Genomic DNA, 18921 nt, shown 5'->3' with positions numbered 1-18921 from the left:
ACCCCGGGACGCCGCGGTACTCACTCGAGATTCCCGCTCACAGCACGTTTCCTGCTCGGAAACCAGGAGAGCCTCCACCTGCCACCCAGCTCTGTCTACGTGTCCATCACACAGCTCTGCAGCAGAAGGAACTTCAGTAAAGACACTGGTTTGTAATGAGACGAGACAAGCGTTCCAGTGTCACACGACATTGTTTATTGCTAAAAGGAGCAGAATTTCTCTTTCATCTTGACAGTGTTCCTTGCTTTCGTAACAGTAGGATTTAAACTGTTACGTTCATTTAGGAAAACTATTTGATTTTCATTTTGTAAGTAACCAAGCTATCTTTCCAGCTTAAAAACAAAGAAAAAAGGCTCAGGGTAACTTTTTAAACCCCTTCGTCAATAAGAGAAGTTCTGTTTTTGTCACTGCACGGAATGATTGTACACAGTGTTAGCAGACAGTTCACATGCGCCGGTCCGACTTGGAAGGAAAGGCAGGTTAACACCGTTTTCTGTCCGAGTTCACGGAGGAGTTTGCAGCAGGCTCAGTTGCTTCCGCAGCTGGAACGAGAGTTCCTCTCCTGCGTGGCTCCCCTGAGCCGAGAGGCCCCTGAGGGTTTTTTCTCCACTGGGCTCTGGGGACGGGGTTTCTGTGGAAATGGCAGATGGTGCGCATGAGCAGAGTCCTGCTAGAGAGGTCAGCTCAGCGTCCAGGAGGGGATGCCATCGGCAGAGTGCCTGCGCCTGAGGAGGCCACAGACGTGCCTGGGAAGGTGGTGCCCGAGAAGTCTGCTCTGATGTGGCCGCACTTGGACATGCGGGCTCCGCAGAGAAAAAATTTTTCTCATGCGAGAAAGCCGGGGGTTCCCAGGCTGTGGGCGCAGGACGGGCCAGGCACCACCCTGCAGGGCCCACCCCCCTGCCCCCGCACCCTCACACCCATCTTCCTCTCTCAGCCTGACCCCAGGGCCTGGGAGTCCCCGGCAGACCGGCCCTCCTTGCCCAGCAGTGGCCGCCCTTTATGGACTGGGCGCCTGACAGCCACTGTGGTGGAGGAGTTGGTTGTCATGGTCGGGGGAGGCAGCCCTTGGGCTGGGTGCCGTTGGTGGTCAAGGTTGAACCCATATCCGGTGGAATCTCCTGGTCTGTTCCACACACAATCGTGCGGGAAGCTCTGGGACCCGAAGGCTGTTCTGATCTTGGGTCACAAGTTCTCACAGCAGCCTGGGATCACCAGGGACTAGAACCCAGCATTAGGCTTTTTAGGGAGCTGCCTGGCTGCTGGGCTGAGCTTCATTGCAGGCCCAGGAAGATGACCAAGAAAGGCAGAGCAGAGCCCCGTCAGCCACTCCTTGGGCTGGAAGAGGCTTCCTCGGTATGGAGGGCATCTGTTAACAAGCAGTGGTGGTTTGGCCGGAGGCCTCTGTGGGGCACAGACATGGCGTGAAGGATGGCAGATGGATGTGCACGCTCGGGAGGATAGGCGGGTGGCATTGGCCTGAACAGGCGGCACAGGCGCACGAGAAGGGTGTGTCTGAGACAGGATGTTTATCCCAAAGGCCAGGAGTGGACGAGGCGGACGAGTGGCCGTGAGGTAGGCGTGTGAGGTTGGCGCGTGAAGTTGTTGCCTGGTCCGCTCCACCACCCCGGAAACCCAGCGGCCTGGGCCTAGCACCCAGACACACATGGAGTGAGCTCATGCCTAGGCTGTGACCTGTCCCTGTCATGGGGCCGCTTGCTTCTCCCAGGCTTGGGAACAAGCTGGCACAGAACGTTTCACTGCGTGGCAGCACTCACAGCCATTCACAGCTCAGGCACTTCTACTGGGGGGTTCATGAAGAAACAGACTTAAGAAGCGTTTATTTGTTCCTAATGGGTGGGCCGAAGTTTGGGAGGAGCATTCAGCTTTCCAGAGCACGGCCTCACCTGTCCTGAGTGCCCTGCCACCCTGTTGCTAGCCTGGGGTGCTGAGGTCCTCTCCTCTGGGGGCGCTGACTGCCCCTCTGCAGCCAGCTGGTCCCCGCCTCTTCTCATCGGGAGGCGCTGGCCTGCAGGGCCTTCGTGGTTTGCCAGACCCTTGTTCCGTCCCTTTCCAGCACCCACCCCCAGCCCGCTGTGCGTTCCGTAGTTCATTTTCCAGGCAGGGGACGCGTAGTGAAAATACAGCCTGGCTTTTTTTCTTTTCAACGATGGCAGCTGCACTTTTCCTCACTTGTTTTGAAGGCTGAGCCGGCAACCTCCTTGGCAGTTGGGGCCAGTTGCTTCCTCAGTTTCTGCGTACCGCCTGCCTCACCTGACACACAGCCTGGGCGTGAGAGAAGCCAACCAGGTGCCTGAGCTGACTGACTCCCTCCTCCTTCCAACCTCCAATCTCTTCTCTTCCTCCATCCTCCTCCCTCCATCCTCCTCCCTCCACCCTCCTCCCTCTGCCTTATCTGGAATTGGAGTCCTGGTCCTGGGCTAGAGGCAGACCCTGGCCCGGGAGAGGTTCTCAAGGCACTGCGGGAGGGCAGCGTCATGATGTCCTGAAGCTTGTGCCCGGTGTTGTCAGCCGGCTGAAGGGAGAAACAGTCACAGCATCCACAGCTATGGAAGGTGACGTCTGAATATCTGTTACGCACCTTGATGTCAAGTTTCCAAGACCAAAGGCAAGAATAGTCGGACCAAACTTAGGAACTAAGTCAGAGAAACTGAGCATGACCTAGAAGAGGCAGATGGCCCTTCTCCTCCTCTCCTGCCGAGCGTTCTGTCGCACATATGACGTGAAATCCACACTGTCCTGTGAAGACTGAGGGGAGGTCTTGGATGTGCCGTCCGGGGCCACCACAGGCCCCAGGGCCTCTTTACTCCCACGGGTTCAGCTGACGATAAAACTTCCCGGGAAGGAGTAAAGGACAATCAAAAACCGGAACTGAAAAAGTACGAAAAACATTTCATTTCCCTCGGGTTCTCCCCACTAGGTCTGCAGTGCCTTGGGAGTGACTGATGGCCGTCAGTGAGACCGGGTGGCCGTGTGATTCTGAAGGTGAAAAGGAGCAGGTGTGGGTAGAGCCAGGGGCGTGGTTAGAGCCTGGAGTGTGGACACCCGGTCGACCGCTGGCCCCACGGCCTGGCTTGGGGCCTCACAGGGGAGCGCGTTGAGTGCATGCGGGGAGGGCCTGTCATTCTACGATGTATATCTTTTTGTTTTTTGTTTCTGAGACGGACTCGCTCTGTTGCCCAGGCTGGAGTGCAGTGGCGCGATCTCGGCTCACTGCAACCTCCGCCTCCCAGGTTCAAGCGATTCTCCTGCCTCAGCCTCCCAAGTAGCTGGGACTACAGGCACCTGCTACCACGCCTGGCAAATTTTTGTATTTGTTTTAGTAGAGATGGGGTTTCGCCACGTTGGTTAGGCTGGTCTCGATCTCCTGACCTTGTGATCCACCCGCCTCGGCCTCCCAAAGTGCTGGGATTACAGGTGCCCGGCCGTGCCCAGCTTTTCTACATCACCACCGTTGTGTCAGTTAGCTCGGCTCAGGCATTGCACACCTAAGCTGTATCTTTGGGAATCCTGTGGGCTAATGGTTCTAGATCCAAAATGATGGATCAAGAGACTGTTTCAAGTTCCCGAAGTTATCCAGGCACATTCTGTGCGCTACTGAACTTCAGAAAGCACCAGTCCATCCAGTGTGCAGAGTTTGGTCAACGGGCCAGCCATGGGCACACACAGGTTCACCAGAGACCCCGGGGCAGAGGGTCTCTTCCAGCTTTTCCAGGACAGGGCTCATCTGTTCCTGGGCCAGGGGTGGATCTGTTTTGCAGGTTCGCAAGGGTGGGGAGACGCCAGCCTGGCCTATGGGCTGTCCGTGCCCACCCCTCACAGACCATGCTGCCATCCGGAGGGGATGCCACTTTCTCCTGGCCTCTGGGATGCACAGGTAAAGCATGGAAGAAGCTGTTGGGGAGGAAAATGGCTCTCACCAGGCTGCTCTCAGGCTAATGAAAACTCACCAAATTCTCCATGCAGCAGCAGCCAGCCCGGCACACACTGTCCTGCCCTGCCCGACTATGGAGGTGAGCGGGTTCCCCCTGGGCCTGGGTGGAAGGACTGTGCGCCTGTCAGCAGCCAGCCCGGCACACACTGCCCTGCCCTGCCCGACTATGGAGGTGAGCCGGTCCCCCTGGGCCTGGGTGGAAGGACTGTGCGCCTGTCAGGGAAGGCCGAGGCTCTGGACAGGTGGGAAGCAGTCTTCTTAATCACCCCATGTGGAAACCAATTAAAGATTCGATTCTCTCAGACCCAGGGCATTTTAGCCTTGGTTGAATCCTGGCTGAATCCTCCTGGAATTCACAGGGAAGTGGCTTTGCCCTCTGCCCTTGCTGCTAGAAGGCCAGGGGCCAGCCTCAGCTTGGTTTTCTAGGTTGTGTTACGGCAGCAGCCGACGGCCCCTAGGCCTGGATCTGCATGGCTTCGCTCAGGGCACCTGCCTCCGTGCATGTCTCATGGTGTGAACATGTCTCCTGCTCACAGGTACCATTTTGTGCATGCAGTTACTGGAATGTACAAAAGCAGCTGTGGTCTTTGCAAAGAGTTGCAGACAATGACAAAATTCATCTCCCAGCATGGGTGATGGTGAGAGCTACAAAGAGCAGGAGTCTTTATTTGGTTCACTTCTGGTCTGCAGCAACCACTTGATATTAAAAAACGGAAAAGATGTCACATCCCTTTAGAAAGCGACATCATCAGAAACGTATGTGACCTTCAGTCCTCCCTCCCTCTCCTGTGCCGCCCCCAGACCAGGCTGCGAGAAGGAACCGGGAGTGAACATATAACGGAAAACAATAAAACTGAATTTAACTGGAACATGCTCTAATCTTTAGTTTATTTCTGGTTAAAAATATAGCAATCCAGTGCAGTGTAGTAAAGAAGTCTGCTCGAAAGGTAGCAGAGAAACAGCTAAACATAAGCAAAGCAAGGCAGAGTCCATAAGACAGGCTGGCCCCAAGGCGACCGGATGGGGAATCCCTGCAGTGCCTCCCCGGGCACAGGGGTCCTGCGTATGGCCGTGCCCGGACCCCTCAGGCACGTCCATGCACACGAGGGCCAGGGGGCACTCGGACATCCTGGCAAACCTTGTTCTTTTGTTTGGGTGATGGTGTGACCCTGGTGGAGAAGGCAGAAACATAAGGAACCTGTTTTTGTTGGACTGAAACAAGTGACATTGTACATTTTGGGGGGTTGGATATGCTACAATTTCTCAGGAAGTTTCAAGCCACTGGGTTTGAACTGCATTCCTGTCTTGGGACCAGGCCCACTCTGGTGTAGCACTGAGGCATCTGGAAGGAATATGCATATCTGTTAGGGAAAGTTGAGGCAGGCACAGTACAAAGATGTGAACACCCGTGGTGGTCAGTAACCATGGGAGAAGGCGTCCTTTAGGGCCCTTACTCCTGGGGACACGGAAGCCCACGTGTCCACCCTGCACGCCAAGTGCACACACCCAGAGCCCCGTGCGAGGCCGACTCCACGGCACGCGCCTCGGCTTCCGTGCTCAGCTGAGCCCAGGCAGATTGGAGTGGGCCCCGGCTTCCCTGGGGTCTGGTGGGGGAAACGGCCGAATGGGGCCCACAGGGAGTGGGCAGCAGAAGAAAAGGGCTTTGCTTTAAAACTCGGTGTGGGGAGTCGGCTTCTCACAGGAGGCCGGGGGCAGTGCCGAGAAAAGGGAAGGACCTGCATCCGTCTCCCAGGGAGGAGGTGGCCGACCCCTCCCCTCCCTCAGGTGTGCAGCACAGATCTCACACAGAAAAAGGCCGGGCTACTGCCCGCTGGGGTGGGCCACCCTGCCCCATGCCTCCCGCCCGTACTTGTCACCCGTCTGTTCTAGACAGAGGAAGCAGTGAATCCACTTTTCCAAGCTCATGTCGACGGGAGCCAGCCCTGCTGCTCAGGGGGCACGGGGCTGAGGCTCCGCCCCGGGCTGCCCTCCATCCACACCCGAGGAGGGACGTGTGACCACGAGGACGACGTCCACTGTTACCACTGATGGGCCGGGATCCCTTCTGTTTCCATGTGGAGCTGGAGGGGCTGCGTGCTGGCCTCATTCTGCCATGCCACACAGCAGTGTTATACAAGCAAAGAATTTTGGCTAAAATCCAAAAAACATTACCCAGAAAAAAAGGCAAACTGTGAGTGATACCCAATCATGTGGTTCTTCTGTGAGAGGACTTGGGAGTCGCTGGGCTGTCCGAGTTGCGGTCTTTCCCTTCTTGTGGTTTTGCTTTTAATGTCCCCTTTTCCTACCCTTTCTCTATTTTTGCTACCGCGACAGTCTCATCAGATGAAAAAGTTAATAAACAGAATGGCGACTCCGATGTTGAGCAGGATCACCATCGCCACCAGGATAGGAGCCGAGCCCTGGAAGAGAGCGAGGGGAAAGGTGAGCGACAGCCACGGGGCCTCGGCCTGGGCCACCACGCCTCCCACCCACGTGTCTTCACCAAACTGGCAGACCCTGGGGGTGGAGGTGTACAGGAGGATGTTTGAAACGGTTGGACACCAAAGGCCCACCGGAACTGAGCCCCTCCAAGTCCAGACTGGGGAGGAAGCCACTGGCCTGTAAGTCTGAGGCTGCTGGTCTTGGAATTCCCTTGCAGTCCTGAGAGCCTGAATACCAGCTCTCCCGGGTCCCCTTGGAGAGAACCACCACGGCCTCTCTGTAAGCAAACGTCTCAGTGTGTGCTGCGTGTGTGCCAGTCAGCAGGTTTCCCCTGCTCTGTGGAACTGGGACCACTGTGATGAGAACCTCAGAAGGCCCCGCATGGCTGCCGTAGCCAGTGTCAGATGCGGCCCAGCAGAGGGGGCCCTGGGACTCAGCACAAGCCTCCCAGTCTGTGAGCACAGCTTCCACTGGAGGGCTGTGTCCAATTGGCCCAATTGCAAGCTGCCTCGGACTCAGGTCACAGTCCTGAGTGCTGCTGCCACCACCCCCCTGAAGTGGCTCACGAGTCCTCAACCTCTGCCAGAGCCCCAAGTGCCAGGCTCCCCCTTCAGACGCACAGCCCGGGCACTTGGACCAAGCTGCCACCTTCCCTGTGCTTGGTGGGACCAGGCAGGACGCGTCTCGCACCAGAGCCTCTTCCTGGGGCACCCATCTGCAGTGATTGTTGCCGACCCGCACGCCACCGTCTCAGGCTCACACCAGGCAGGGCTGAGAGGCAGTGTGGCCCCTCTGGGAAGCCCCCCACCCCTGGGAGGGCAGGGCTGGGTGCCACCCTATAGATACAGTACCTGCTGCACAGGGAACGGGTGCCTCCTGGAAGATGGCCCCAGCCCAGGAATGGCAGGGGATACCCACTCCAGCCTTGCCAAGGGTCTGCTTCCAGAGGACACTTGCCCCTGAGCCGCGCCCCTCCCCACATTCCGCATCTCACAGCTGCCTGGAAGGAGATGCAGACCCCACTCAGGAAAGGAGCTGCATGGGGACCTGCCCAAGGCAGGAGGCTGCTCAGAGAGCCCGGTCCACTTAAAACCTTGTGTGCACACACATTCCCAGCAGCAGGAATCAACAGTCACGAAGTGGAAGCAAAGCCAGCTGGCTGGTGGCAGATGAACGCAGCCAGCAAAACGGGCCATGCAACAGCAGACGCCACAGGGACGGGTGCAGGAGTGAAGCCAGGCGCCAGGACCTGGCCAGAGGCAGACAAGTCTGGGAGCTGGGGGAGGGACAGCACGTGCCTGCTTCATGGCCCTGAGGTTTAAGGTGATGGAGCTGATCTAGATAGCATTGGAGGTAATGGCTGTACAACTCAGAATACACTCAAATCCCTGACTGGTACACTGTGGCCAGGTGAAGTGAACAGTACATGCCTTCTCTCTCAGTAGAGCTAAAGCTGCACAAAGAACAGCAGAAATCCCGAATGAAGTCAGCTCTCCAGGGCCACACGGTCAGAGCAGTGCCTGAGATGGGCTGACAGTGGCCTGCTCTGCTCTCGCCACGCAGGAGGGATACGGATGAGGGGCCACTTCTCAGAGCCCCAGTGGGGTCACGGCCTTGCCAGAATTCCCTCCGGGGACATCAGCCTGTGGTCCCCTTGCCTAGCCTGGATGTCACATCCCACGGGAGAGCAGCAGCCTCCTGCTAGACTGGCCCGGGGGCCCTTTCATCTCCCGGGTCAGTTTCATCCTTTCCCAGGCTGTGCCCCCAATGAAGCAGCATCGTAGCCAACGTTGAAGGCCCTGGTCCCAGCACCTAGGCTGGTCTTCCCTGGGCACCCACTTAAGCATGTGGCCCAAACCAGCCATTGCCTGGGGCACTAGGAACCCATCACGCCCTCAGCCCTTCCCAGCCTTCCGGCCCTGTGGCAGAGGCCCTGCCTTGAGCAAGCTGTGGCCCCTCATCCCGTCCTGCCCACACCTGGGTGCCCACCTCCCCTCCCTTTGGTCTCCAGGAGCTGCCCCCACCTGCCCTGGGCAGCACTGCTCATCATGGACCCATCTGTGGCCTGGGCGGGCTCTAGCCACTCCTGCATCGGCACGGTTTCCTCGGGAGGCCCCTGCCAACAGCCACTTGGCACGGCAGCGGCAACAGGTGGGCGTACTCGCCTCTGCCTGGCCCCAGCTGGTGGTTTTCCATTTGGATTTGGGGACGAGCAGACAGTGAGCCTATCTCATTCCCGTTAAACGTGAAAGAAACACATCCAGATGCCATCCTCAGGTCTCAGCCCCGCCGGGCTCTGCACCACACCTGGCGGGGGCACCTCCTGCTGTGTCCTGGGGATCAGCTCCCAGGCCTAAGCGCCTCTCCTCACACTGGGGACTGGAGCCGTCATGCCCTAGAGACACTGGCTTGAGAAACTTTTTAAGATGGAGTCTTGCTCTTGCCCAGGCTGGAGTGCAGTGGCATGATCTCAGCTCCATGGCCTCCACTTCCTGCCAGGTTCAGGAGATTCTTGTGCCTCAGCCTCAGGTAGCTGGGATTACAGGCACATGCCACCATGCCCGGCTAATTTTTGTATTTTTAAGTGGAGACGGGGTTTCACTATGTTGGCCAGGCTGGTCTCGAACTCACAACCTCAGGTGATCCACCTGCCTCGGCCTCCCACAATGCTGGGATTACAGGTGAGCCACCCTGTCTGGCCAAGAAACTTTTTGAAAAAAAGTTTGCTCAACAGACAAGCTGAACCCCAGTCAGCAATGGGCTTTGTAAACTCTACCCCTGGGGCTGCAGCTCAGAGAGAAGGGTCCTCAGAGGGTGAGGTCCTGCCGAGGGAGGCACCTGGAGCCGCAGCAGCACCAAGCCAACCCCCTCCCCAACCTTCCAGCCCATCAGGGACCTGAGGCACACATGGAAGTGGAGGTGTGGACACGAGGGCCTCCACTCGACCGGAGAGAAAGCCAGCTTTCCGAGCGCTCTGCACCAGGGGCAGCGCCTGAGCCCGGCTTTCCATGGCATCTTGGCCTCAGGCAGATACACTGTGAGTCTTGGGTGTGTGACAACTTGGTTGGGTCAGGCCAGCCGGCAGCGGGGCAGAGAACAGCCAAGGGCCCAGCCCTGCCCACTGATGCCACCCCTCATGGAAAGCCCCACCATCCCCGCTAGGAGGAAGGGCTGGGTGTTCGTCGGCCTGCAGTGGGGAGCTGGGTGGAGTGGGGTGGCGAGTGGCACCTCTTCTGCCACAGTCCTGGCCATGCTCTGGGCCGGGAAGCAGATATGCATGCTGTGGGCGAGGGCATGGCTGCCTGCAGGAGGGAGGCTCCTGTCTACCCAGCCATCCCCCTACCTTGGACCTCCGCCATCAGGTCATATCTGTCATTTCACCCAGAGGGAAACTCAGCCAGGACCACAGAGTTCAGTCACCGGCAAAGCTGTAGGGAGAACCTGTGCTTCCGTCCCACGGGACTTTGCCCTGAATTGCCAGGGCCCTATGCAGGCCAGAATCCCAGGCCCATCTGTAGCCAGTGGTACCCAGGACCTCTGGCCTGTGAGCTCTGCAGCACGTGGCTGTTGGTGGGCTGGGAATGGAGGGGGATGGCCAGAAGACAGCCCCCCAGACCCTGCTGGTGGCCCAGGGGAGACACTGCAGAGAGCTGCACCTCCGTGAGGGGTGAGAGTAAAGGCACCCAGCCCAGCCTGGCACCCAGCTGCCCTGACACCTGTCCCCTGACATGGATGCTGGCCGGCACAGGCCCCTCCTGCTTCCCACGGAGGGGACCTGGAACAGTGCTTAGAAGTGACCACGCCTCTCCGCCCCATCTCCCCTCACAGACCTGGCAGAAAACACAGCTCCAAAGGTGTGGGGAGGGAAACCTTGTTTGCACCAGCACCAGGTACCTCGGCAGCCACCTCCAAGGAGCTCAGCTGGCTTCCTCCAGGGCGGATGGGACGTGATGCTGCGGCTGACAGGACCTCCCAAACCAGCCCCAGCCGGAGACCGGGCAGGACCAGGGCAGCATGTAGCACCCTGGGTGTCCCACAGCGAACTCACCCCCGACGCCAGCTTGGCCCTTGTCCCCAGCTTGTGCACTGACCCCAGGGAGGTTCATTTAAAAGCACCCAAAAGTGCCAGTGTATTAAGCAGGCTAAAAAGAGAACCCGTCCCTACACCTCCCACCCTGCCCACTGCTTGGCTGTTACTAAAATAACCGCGCGCGCACAGCCACGCACATGTCTCCGGCTGCGATGGGGAAAATCAGGTTGTAAGTGTGAGCTGGTATTTTGGTCCCAGCAGGAGCACAGGGGCTGTTCTGTGGGCATTTGAGGAAGGGGGAGGCCTTTTAGGAACCTGACAGCAGGACAGACAGACGTCTGCAGTGGTACCAAGGAGAGGCAGAAACGGACATTGCTGCCCAGCAGGATGTGCCCCTTCAAAGGGGTGTCACGTGGTGACTCCTCTGGGGGTGGGGCTGGCAGAAGAAGAAAACCACAGCTCCCCGAGGCCACGCACAGGGGCAGACACCGACGCCTGCTGCAGCATCAACCGTAAACCTACCGATGGCCCCCCTGCCCGCCCCACGTGCCCTGAGCACCCCACGCAGACAACCCCCTGCATCCTCACACCCAAAGGGCAGACGAGCTTGCAGCACTTCTTTTCAGCACCAAGCACTGCCTCGGCAGCCATGGGCGAGCAGAGCCCTGCTGGGGTGAGGGCCTGGCCGTGCACAGATCCCACGTAGCCACCATCCCACAGCCCTTCATTCCCTACGGGAGCAGGGTGGGATTCGCACGGGGAGGGTCTCTTCAAGGGGGGCGAGCCCTGGGTGAGGCACCAAGACCCCCAGCCTCACACCCCAAGCCTAGCCCAGGACCCCCAGCCTTGCACCGAGCCTAGCCCAGGGGATGCTGTTCTTCCCTCCAAGCCACCTGCCCTGGAGGAGCGAATCTGGGGTTGGGGGCAAGGGGTGCTGGGTGAGGCTCAGGGGGGGCCTCATGGGAGCTGGCCCCAACCTCAACACCCCCATGGGTGAGAGAAACCTGGACTGGCAGACCCCCCACCCTGGGGTGTCTGACCTGACTCCCAGCCCCAGGCCAGCCCAGCCCCCAGCTATCTCTAGATCTCTGGGTTCCTGTCCAGGTAACTGGACACTCAAGTGGTCATCTCACCGTCCAAGGCCCAAGGCCACTGACCAGGGCACAGACTGCTGAGCAGCTGGGGTTGAGCAAGTTGCGGGACTGCAGTCTCCCATGCAGCCTAGAAGTCAGGAGGTTCCTGTGCTTTCTGGACAGCCTGGGGGCAGCCCCCTCACGGAAAAAGGTGTGATGCCTGCCCCCACCTGGCTTCCTAGGGGATGGTCCCAGCTTCCCAGATACACTCCCAGTGACCTGAGGGCTGCCGCTCCCAGCTGTACCCCAGCCCTACTCCACCCCTGGAGAGGAACAGGGGAGCAGCGACCTAGCTGGAAACTCAGGAACCCCAGGTCAGCGGAGAGGCAGATGTCGCCTCCCCTGGCATCAGCCCGGTGGCCGCCGACTCACCGTACTGGACTTGAGCTCATCCCCATTCTCCTCGTCGGACTCGAGAGCGACAGGCAAGGACTTCTGGGGTGGGGAGAAGGTCAAGTCCCAGCGCAGCAGCCGGGGCTCGGCCCCGCCCAGCCGCAGGCTCGCCAGTTTCTGCACCGCGGGCTCCGCAGAGGAGGCCGGCCTGAAGTTCTCCTTGTTCTGGGCCTTGGACCGCAGTCTCTGCACCGCGAAGCCCCGGTCCTCGGGGCGGTGGTCGTCCCCCGAGCCCCGGCAGGCGCCGCCCTTGCCGTAGCGTCTTTTCTGGGGGTGCGTCTCCATCCTCAGCAGGGGCTTCATCTCCATGCGGTAGTTGCTCAGCCTCTCCTCCTGCAGCTCCAGCAGCCGGGCGCCCCCGGGGCTGTGGTTGCTGACCCGGTGGTGGGAAGTCCACGTGAACACCGGGGGCGACTCCGTCCGCCGCTCCCGCGGCCTGGGGTTCCCGGGCTGCTTGCGGCCCGGACCTCGGGAGCGGAGGTCATCCACGGGCAGGCCGCCGCAGAGCGCACCGGTGCGGACGCCCCTGGAGCCCCCGGCCTGCTCCTCGCCCCAGCTGCTGCGGGCGCAGTCCCCGGCCCGGCCCTCCAGGAGCATCTGGATGTCCCCACCCCGCTCCTCGTCCACGGACACCTGCCGCGAGAAGTGGGCGACCTTGTTCCTGGCGGCGGGCGCGGGCGGCGGGGTGGCCGCGGGGCTGGCGGGGAAGCTCTGCAGGGGGCTGTCGTCGGGGGTCAGGTCGGAGGGGGTGGTGCCCTTGCGGTACAGCTCGGGGCTCTCCTGCTGCAGGGGCGTCCCGGTGGACAGCACCTCGATGTCATCACAGGAGGTCTGACGCTTCGGCCTCTGGTACTCCAGCCCTGTGTGGGAAAACAAGACGACACCGGGGGGTGTTACCCCACACGCTCTGCAGCAAGGCTGGGTCCCGGGGCCAGGCGGACACTCTGGGCAGCAGAGGTGCTTCCCACTCACCCAAAGGCTGCAGGCAGGGGAAGGGAACTGGGGACCGTGGCTCCCAAAGCCCTCTGGGGGACCCCTGTGGTCCCCACCCTACAGACACTTGGAGGGAGACTGGCTGGGTTCAGGCACAACAGGAGGGGCGGACAGCAGCTCCCACGCCACAAGGGAGACCCAAGGCTCAGAAAGCGCCTGAGGACGCTGGGGTGTGGACTCAGGTCCCACCCACCCTGACTCGCCTGTCCTGAGGGTGAGAGGAAGCCCCTCACCCTGGCTGACCACCTGCCTGGGGAGGCCGAGCTGTCACAGCAAGGCTGCTGACACCCATACCTCCTGGGACTGTGTCTCAGGGTGCTGGGACAGTCTTGCTGAGAAACAGCCAATGCCAGGGCCAGCATGAGAGCCCAGGAGCCAGCTTCCCTCCCCACCTTTAGAGACTGATGGGGCTTCGGGTCCTAGGGCGGGGCTCCTCTTCCCCTGCAGGGAGTCAAGAAACCCCTGGTCGCTAAAGAGCTGCAAAGACAGGGGGCTCCTGGGAAGGGGAGGTCCCAGCAGGACCCAAGGGCCAACTCTGCAGCCAGCAGTGCCCCCGTGGTCTGCCGGTGGCAGCACCAACCCCAAGGCCTGGGTAGGGAGGGGCAGCATCGTAGGACTAGCCCCAAGATTCTCCATAGGAGAAGTCTTGGTTCCAAGAAGCAAGAACGTGACTGGAACCTCATTTCCTGCCAACGCAGGGACACGGGAGCTGTGCCCGACTTGATTCCATTAGCAGAAACCCAAGAACGCGGCGCTTCTTACCCTCCAGGGAACGCAGTTACATGTTCATCTCAAGTAGGGTCCTAGGCTCAGCGCAGAACCGTGGGACCCCTGACATCCCTATCCCGCCCGAGCCAAAATGGCGCAGAGCTTTGTGGGAGTTTGGGGGGCCTTCCCTCTGGGGACGGAGGTCTCAGAGCTCTGCCTGGAGCTGCCACCTCATGAGACCAGCTCAGACACCAAGAGCCACTCCCCATCTTAGAGTCTCTGATGCTCAGATATCCTCCTGGCCTGTACCCCAAGTCTGACCTTTGGGCAGAAGACGGTCTGGGAGACACAGCTACCCTCGGCGTGGCCAGAAACCCTTGGTGTGGCACCGGATAGGCCCTCCATTTGTAAAGAGATATTAGCAAGCAGATTCGGGGCGCGCTGTGTCAACACGAGGCTGGGTTGTGGCATCCTCCTCCTTGGTGGTCTAAGATGCAATGCTGAGCAGAGCAAGACTATGGCCCTGGCATGGGGCTTGGGGCGCAGCTGTGTGGCTCTGGGTGGGTGCCAGCCCTCTCAAATCTGAGTCGTGTCACACGGGGGTATAGGCAGGCCATTCTAAAGTCTCACTCAATGACTGTTCCTTTGTGGTCACTCCCTAGAAGCAGGGCTGGCCTGGTTGGGTGTTCCGCCAACAGAGCAGGGAACGGGCCAGAGAGGGTCTGTGTAGAACTGCACTGACATCTATGTACCCACCCAACACCCAGCCCCGGGCCCTCCCACCACCTCTGTCTCCCTGTGAGGGTCCCATGTGGAGGGCAGCGCTGGCCCTGTCAGAGGCCCCCTATCAAGGCCACAGATCACCCACATTGCACCTCCTCCTTGGCCGGGATGGGACTTCTGAGGGGCCCGCATTCCTGTGCCTTGGACACTATGGACCTAGCAGGCTGGGATCAAGGCCCCCCCGCATGGCGCCCCAGTCTTTCCCACGAGGCTGCCCACCCACTGCAGCCGAGATCAGGCCTGGCTGGCCCAGCAGACCCCACCCTAGAGGGGGCCTCGACTCCCAGCACCACCGGCAGACCCCACCCGAGAGGGGGCCTCAACTCCCAGCAGGAGGGCACCCTCAGCTAAAATGAGCTCCTGAGCAGGTAACGTTCCTAGAAGCATCGTGGTGAAGACGCAGGGTGGGTCCTCGTGAAGCCCCTGCAGCTCCGTTCCTGTGCCTTCGAGCCACTTGCATCCTGCAGCTTCCGACGCTCAGTCCTCCTGCCTCTGGGGTAGGGGCGGGTGTCACCAGGAGTGGCCTGGGCACTGGACACCATGTGGCCAGGCTCCTTCGTGGTCCTGCCTTCACCTGGCCTCGCGCAGAACCCTGACCGTCAGAGCTCTCAGGCTGGGAGGCTGCCAGGGCCCTCTCAGGCAGGGAGCAAGAGGCTGGAGCCAGCCCTTCTCTGCAGCTGAAGTTCTTGTTTTAAATCTCGATTCCACCACCAGCGCTCTGGCAAGACTGCTCCCTTCTTGGAGGCTCCGTTCTGTCTTCTGTTGTTGGTGACCTCAACTCCTGGCTGTGAGGATGATTAAGGAAGGACCTGGACAGCTTCCCCTGGCCCCACCGCTCCCCAGCTGCCAAGAAGGCTCCAGGGTGCCTGGTCTGGGAACACTGATCCTGAATGCATCCGAGGTAGAAACAGGAAATGCCTGGATCAAATCTCACACCAGTCCCAGCACTTGTAAAACACACACGGTCCAAACGCTCCCTCCAGGGAAGATGCTGCTCAGAGAAGTCCCCAGGGGCGTCACCCAAGGAAGCAGCAAATCAGACCAGGGTGCAGCAGCTGGAGGTGAGGCCAACTCAGCCAGACCCTCGAGGACTGGACTCCCGCCAGTGAGGCAGCAGCGGCCCCCGCGGGGGCCCACGCCTGTATCATGAAGACAAGAACTGTCTGAGGAGGCAGCTCCGGGATTTAAAAGGTCAGCCCGAGGCCCCTCCCGCAGGGACCTGAGCCCTCCAGGAAGCATCTCTGATTAGAAAGTCTTGTTTTTTATTTTTATTTTTATTTTTTGAGATGGAGTCTGGCTCTGTCGCCCAGGCTGCAGTGCAGTGGCGCCATCTCGGCTCACTGCAAGCTCCGCCTCCCGGGTTCACGCCATTCTCCTGTCTCAGCCTCCTGAGGAGCTGGGACTACAGGCGCCCGCCACCGTGCCCAGCTAGTTTTTTGTATTTTTAGCAGAGATGGGGTTTCACCGTGGTAGCGATCTCCTGACCTTGTGATCCGCCCTCCTGGGCCTCCCAAAGTGCTGGGATTACAGGCGTGAGCCACCATGCCTGGCCAACTAGAAAGTCTTAACTGGAATTCTCAGGACAGGGGAGCTGCACCCGTTTCTTGGGACTGGAGCAGTAAAGTGCCACTTGGGGGTGGGGGTGGAAACACCCGAAAGGCATCCTTGCGCTTCTGGAGGCTGGAAGCCGTGATCCAGGTGTCAGGAGGGCTGCTTCCTTCCAGGGTCTCCGATGAAGAGTCTGCTCCAGCCGCCCTCCAGCTGCGGTGGCTCCGGCGATCTCTGACCTCACTCCATTCACCCCGTCTCCTCCTCTTCCGTCTCTTCTAAGGACACTACTGTGGATCTAGAGCTCACCCCAATCCAAGCTGATCTCGTCTCAAAGTCTGTTTCCATAATGACACCTGCACAGACCCTCTTCCCAAATAAGTCACGTTGGGAGCATCCAGTGGATGCGTCTCTGGGGGATTCAGCACAGGATGGAGGCTTCAGCATTCCCTGTCCGGTCCCCTTTCCACACACAGAACGGAGGCTCTGAGAGGAAGCGAAACAGGCTATGGAATGTGGAATGTGAGCTGCGGGCAGGGCTGGAGCCGGGGCGACCACGGGCCAGGTTGGTACGAGGAATCCCATCCTGTCCTACGTGCATTCTGCGGGGAGTGGCCCAGCCAGGGTTCTAGCAGGTGCCCCTGACGGCCCTGGCTTCCTCTCCGGCATCCCTGTTCCATTCATCCATCCCGAGGCACCGCGCCCACTCCCACATGCACGTGCACGCTAAACGTGTGCCCCCAAGTGTGTGCCCCACCACCTCCCAGCCCAGGCAGCTGGTCATGGGCGAGGCAAGTAGGGGCACCAGGCAGAAGGAAAGTCAGGGCCTGATAGCAAGACCATGGAGGATGCCACTGACCACAGGGCACTTGACCTGCAGCCCTCCCACTTGGATACTTTGGGGTCCGCGTGTCTGGAGGGGCCAGGAGAGTGGAGGGGATGCACTGGAACAGAAGCTGCCCAAGGCAGTGGGGGTGCAGGGGCTCATCCTCCTGACCTCCAGTCTGCAGCCGCAGGCTCTGCAGGGCCCAGCCCAGCCCTTGCCCGGTGAAGGAAAGGCCTTGGAGTGGTGGTGGACGGTCACCTCTACAGATGACGTGGGCTCGCGTTCCAGTCAGGTGAGCGCCCAGCCCAGCAGCCCCCAGGCTGGGCTCCTCATCCTGTCCTGGAGGCCAGAGTAGCAGGCGCTGCAAGCAGATGCAAGGCTGTGGTGTCAGGGTGCGCACCTCCAGCGTGCAAAGCCTAATCCGAATGCCTCTCACCGGTCAGAGCTCGGGTTGAGGGTGCATGATCTTAACCCCATTCTCTGGGGCCTCCTGGTGCAGAGGAAGCTTCCAGGTGAGGTAGGCGATGGGAGGCAGCTGGCCACGGCCTCTCCGTCACCCACCCCACGCCTCCACCATTGTCATTGGGCCGTATCACCCATGATCCCCCCTTGAAGGGAGGACGAGGTTCCTAAATCAGGCAGCAGCTTCCAGCTCTTTCCAAGGGGCACAGTGGGAGCTGCCATTTGTGACGCTGTCCAACCCAGCAGCCACCGTGTGTCTTTAATCATACGTCAGTTCACATCAAAGGCAGGTCAAGATCCAGCACCCCAGATACACCCAGCTAGTGGCTGCCACACTGGACCCAGCAGACAGGATAGTTCCATCGTGATGAAGAAGGTTCCAGAACAACACTGGGGGAGGGCGGGCAGGCAGATAGTACCAGCTGGGCAGGTGGGCATTCACCGTCAGGGACAGCCGGCAAGCGACACCTGGTGCCACAAGGACGCAGCTGTGGGAACGGGAGAGACCTGCCGAGACACATGACCTGTGTCCGGGGGAGCTGGGCCAGGCCTCGGCACAAACAGGCACCTTCTGGGGGAGAGGCGGACACCAGGCAGGGGAGCAGCTGGGGCCAAGCCCATCTGAGCCTGCCAGCCCTGGAGGACGCATCTGCTGCCAGGACTGCCCAGCCATCCACGCACCCCCTCCCCATGATGGCCAGTGTCAGGCCGGGCGAGACTTACCGTTTTCCCGGTGCTGGAAGGAAGGGGAGAACTCTTTGGCAGTGATCCTGGCGATCCGCGCCTCCTCCTGGGCTTTCTGAGCCGCTGTGAGGGCTGCCTCGGCCTTTGCCCGAGAGTGGGAGGTCCTGAGGGAGACAGGGAGGAGAGTGAGGGGGGCAGGAGGCACAGCTGACGGGGGTCTGGGTCGAGGTCCTGCGCCAACCCCCCAACAACGGGCTGGGCTAAGACAAGATGCCGGCGCCCCATGTTTACCCTCAGACCTCTGGATCTTGTTCGTTCGTTCGTTCATTCATTCATTCATTCATTCATTCATTCAGTGAACATCGCTGAGCACCAACCAACCAGGCTCAGAGCACAGGATGTGCTTGAAAACACCCCTGGGTGGGGCCTGGTGGCTCACGCCTGTAATCCCAGCACTTTGGGAGGCCGAGGCAGGAAGATCGCTTGAGCTCAGGCGTTCAAGACCAGCCTGAACAACATGGCAAAACCCCGTCTCTACCAAAAATACAAAATTAGCCGAGCATGATGGCGCACATCTGTGGTCCAGCTACTCGGGAGACTGAGGCAGGAGAATTGCTTGAACCCAGGAGGCGGAGGTTACAGTGAGCTGAGATCGTGTCACTGCACTCCAGCCTGGGAAACAGAGCGAGTCTCCAGAAAAAAAAAAAAGGGGGGGGGGGGGCCGGGCACGGTGGCTCATGCCTGTAATCCCAGCACTTTGGGAGGCTGAGGCAAGCAGATCACGAGGTCAGAGGTTCAAGACCAGCCTGAGCAATATAGTGAAACTCCGTCTCTACTAAAAATTACAAAAATTAGCAGGGTGTTGTGGCACATGCCTGTAGTCCCAGCTACTCAGGAGTCTGAGAAAGGAGAATTGCTTGAATCCGGAAGGCGGAGGTTGCAGTGAGCGGAGATCACGCCACTG

The 18921-nt window shown here is 59.9% G+C and overlaps 2 protein-coding genes, 2 long non-coding RNA genes and 1 pseudogene across 7 annotated transcripts in view; 3 read left to right on the top strand and 2 right to left on the bottom strand.

The window, feature by feature from the left end:
* The first annotated feature begins 20 nt into the window (after nt 1-20).
* Nucleotides 21-2617, top strand: LOC117088181 (annotated as a pseudogene).
* A 721-nt stretch (nt 2618-3338) lies between these two features.
* LOC117088184 lies at nt 3339-4235 on the bottom strand. The gene is made up of 2 exons (XR_004439055.1): nt 4103-4235; nt 3339-4018 (listed from the first exon to the last, which is right to left on the bottom strand). It is a non-coding gene; the product is annotated as an uncharacterized LOC117088184 (long non-coding RNA).
* Nucleotides 3504-7003, top strand: LOC117088182. 4 transcript variants are annotated; one of them, XM_033219272.1, is made up of 4 exons: nt 3504-3898; nt 3988-4034; nt 4382-4491; nt 4646-4824. In XM_033219272.1, exons 1-4 carry the CDS (start codon nt 3559-3561, stop codon nt 4689-4691), a joined length of 543 nt encoding a protein of 180 aa, XP_033075163.1. In that variant the 5' UTR covers nt 3504-3558; the 3' UTR covers nt 4692-4824. The 4 variants fall into 4 exon arrangements, 2 of the variants coding, with proteins under 2 accessions (XP_033075163.1, XP_033075164.1); XM_033219273.1 differs by having other exon boundaries at nt 3644-3898; nt 4382-4824; XR_004439054.1 differs by lacking the exons at nt 3504-3898; nt 3988-4034; nt 4646-4824 and adding an exon at nt 6290-7003 and having other exon boundaries at nt 4104-4491.
* The window catches only part of JPH3 (junctophilin 3), a 104737-nt gene continuing 90629 nt past the window's right edge, over nt 4814-18921 (bottom strand). Inside the window, exons 3-5 of the mRNA XM_033219262.1 lie at nt 17997-18121; nt 11933-12813; nt 4814-6375 (exon numbers count right to left, since the gene is read on the bottom strand). Of these exons, the coding sequence (XP_033075153.1) occupies nt 6295-6375; nt 11933-12813; nt 17997-18121 (1087 nt within the window). The 3' untranslated portion in view covers nt 4814-6294. The remainder of the gene's footprint in view (nt 6376-11932; nt 12814-17996; nt 18122-18921) is intronic.
* Nucleotides 9028-10570, top strand: LOC117088185. The gene is made up of 2 exons (XR_004439056.1): nt 9028-9434; nt 10226-10570. It is a non-coding gene; the product is annotated as an uncharacterized LOC117088185 (long non-coding RNA).

This window comes from Trachypithecus francoisi, unplaced genomic scaffold (genome assembly GCF_009764315.1).
Source record: "Trachypithecus francoisi isolate TF-2019V2 unplaced genomic scaffold, Tfra_2.0 Lachesis_group10, whole genome shotgun sequence".
NCBI lineage: Eukaryota > Metazoa > Chordata > Mammalia > Primates > Cercopithecidae > Trachypithecus > Trachypithecus francoisi.
Note: the sequence above shows the minus strand (reverse complement) of the source record. Positions and strands in the feature narration are given on the sequence as shown.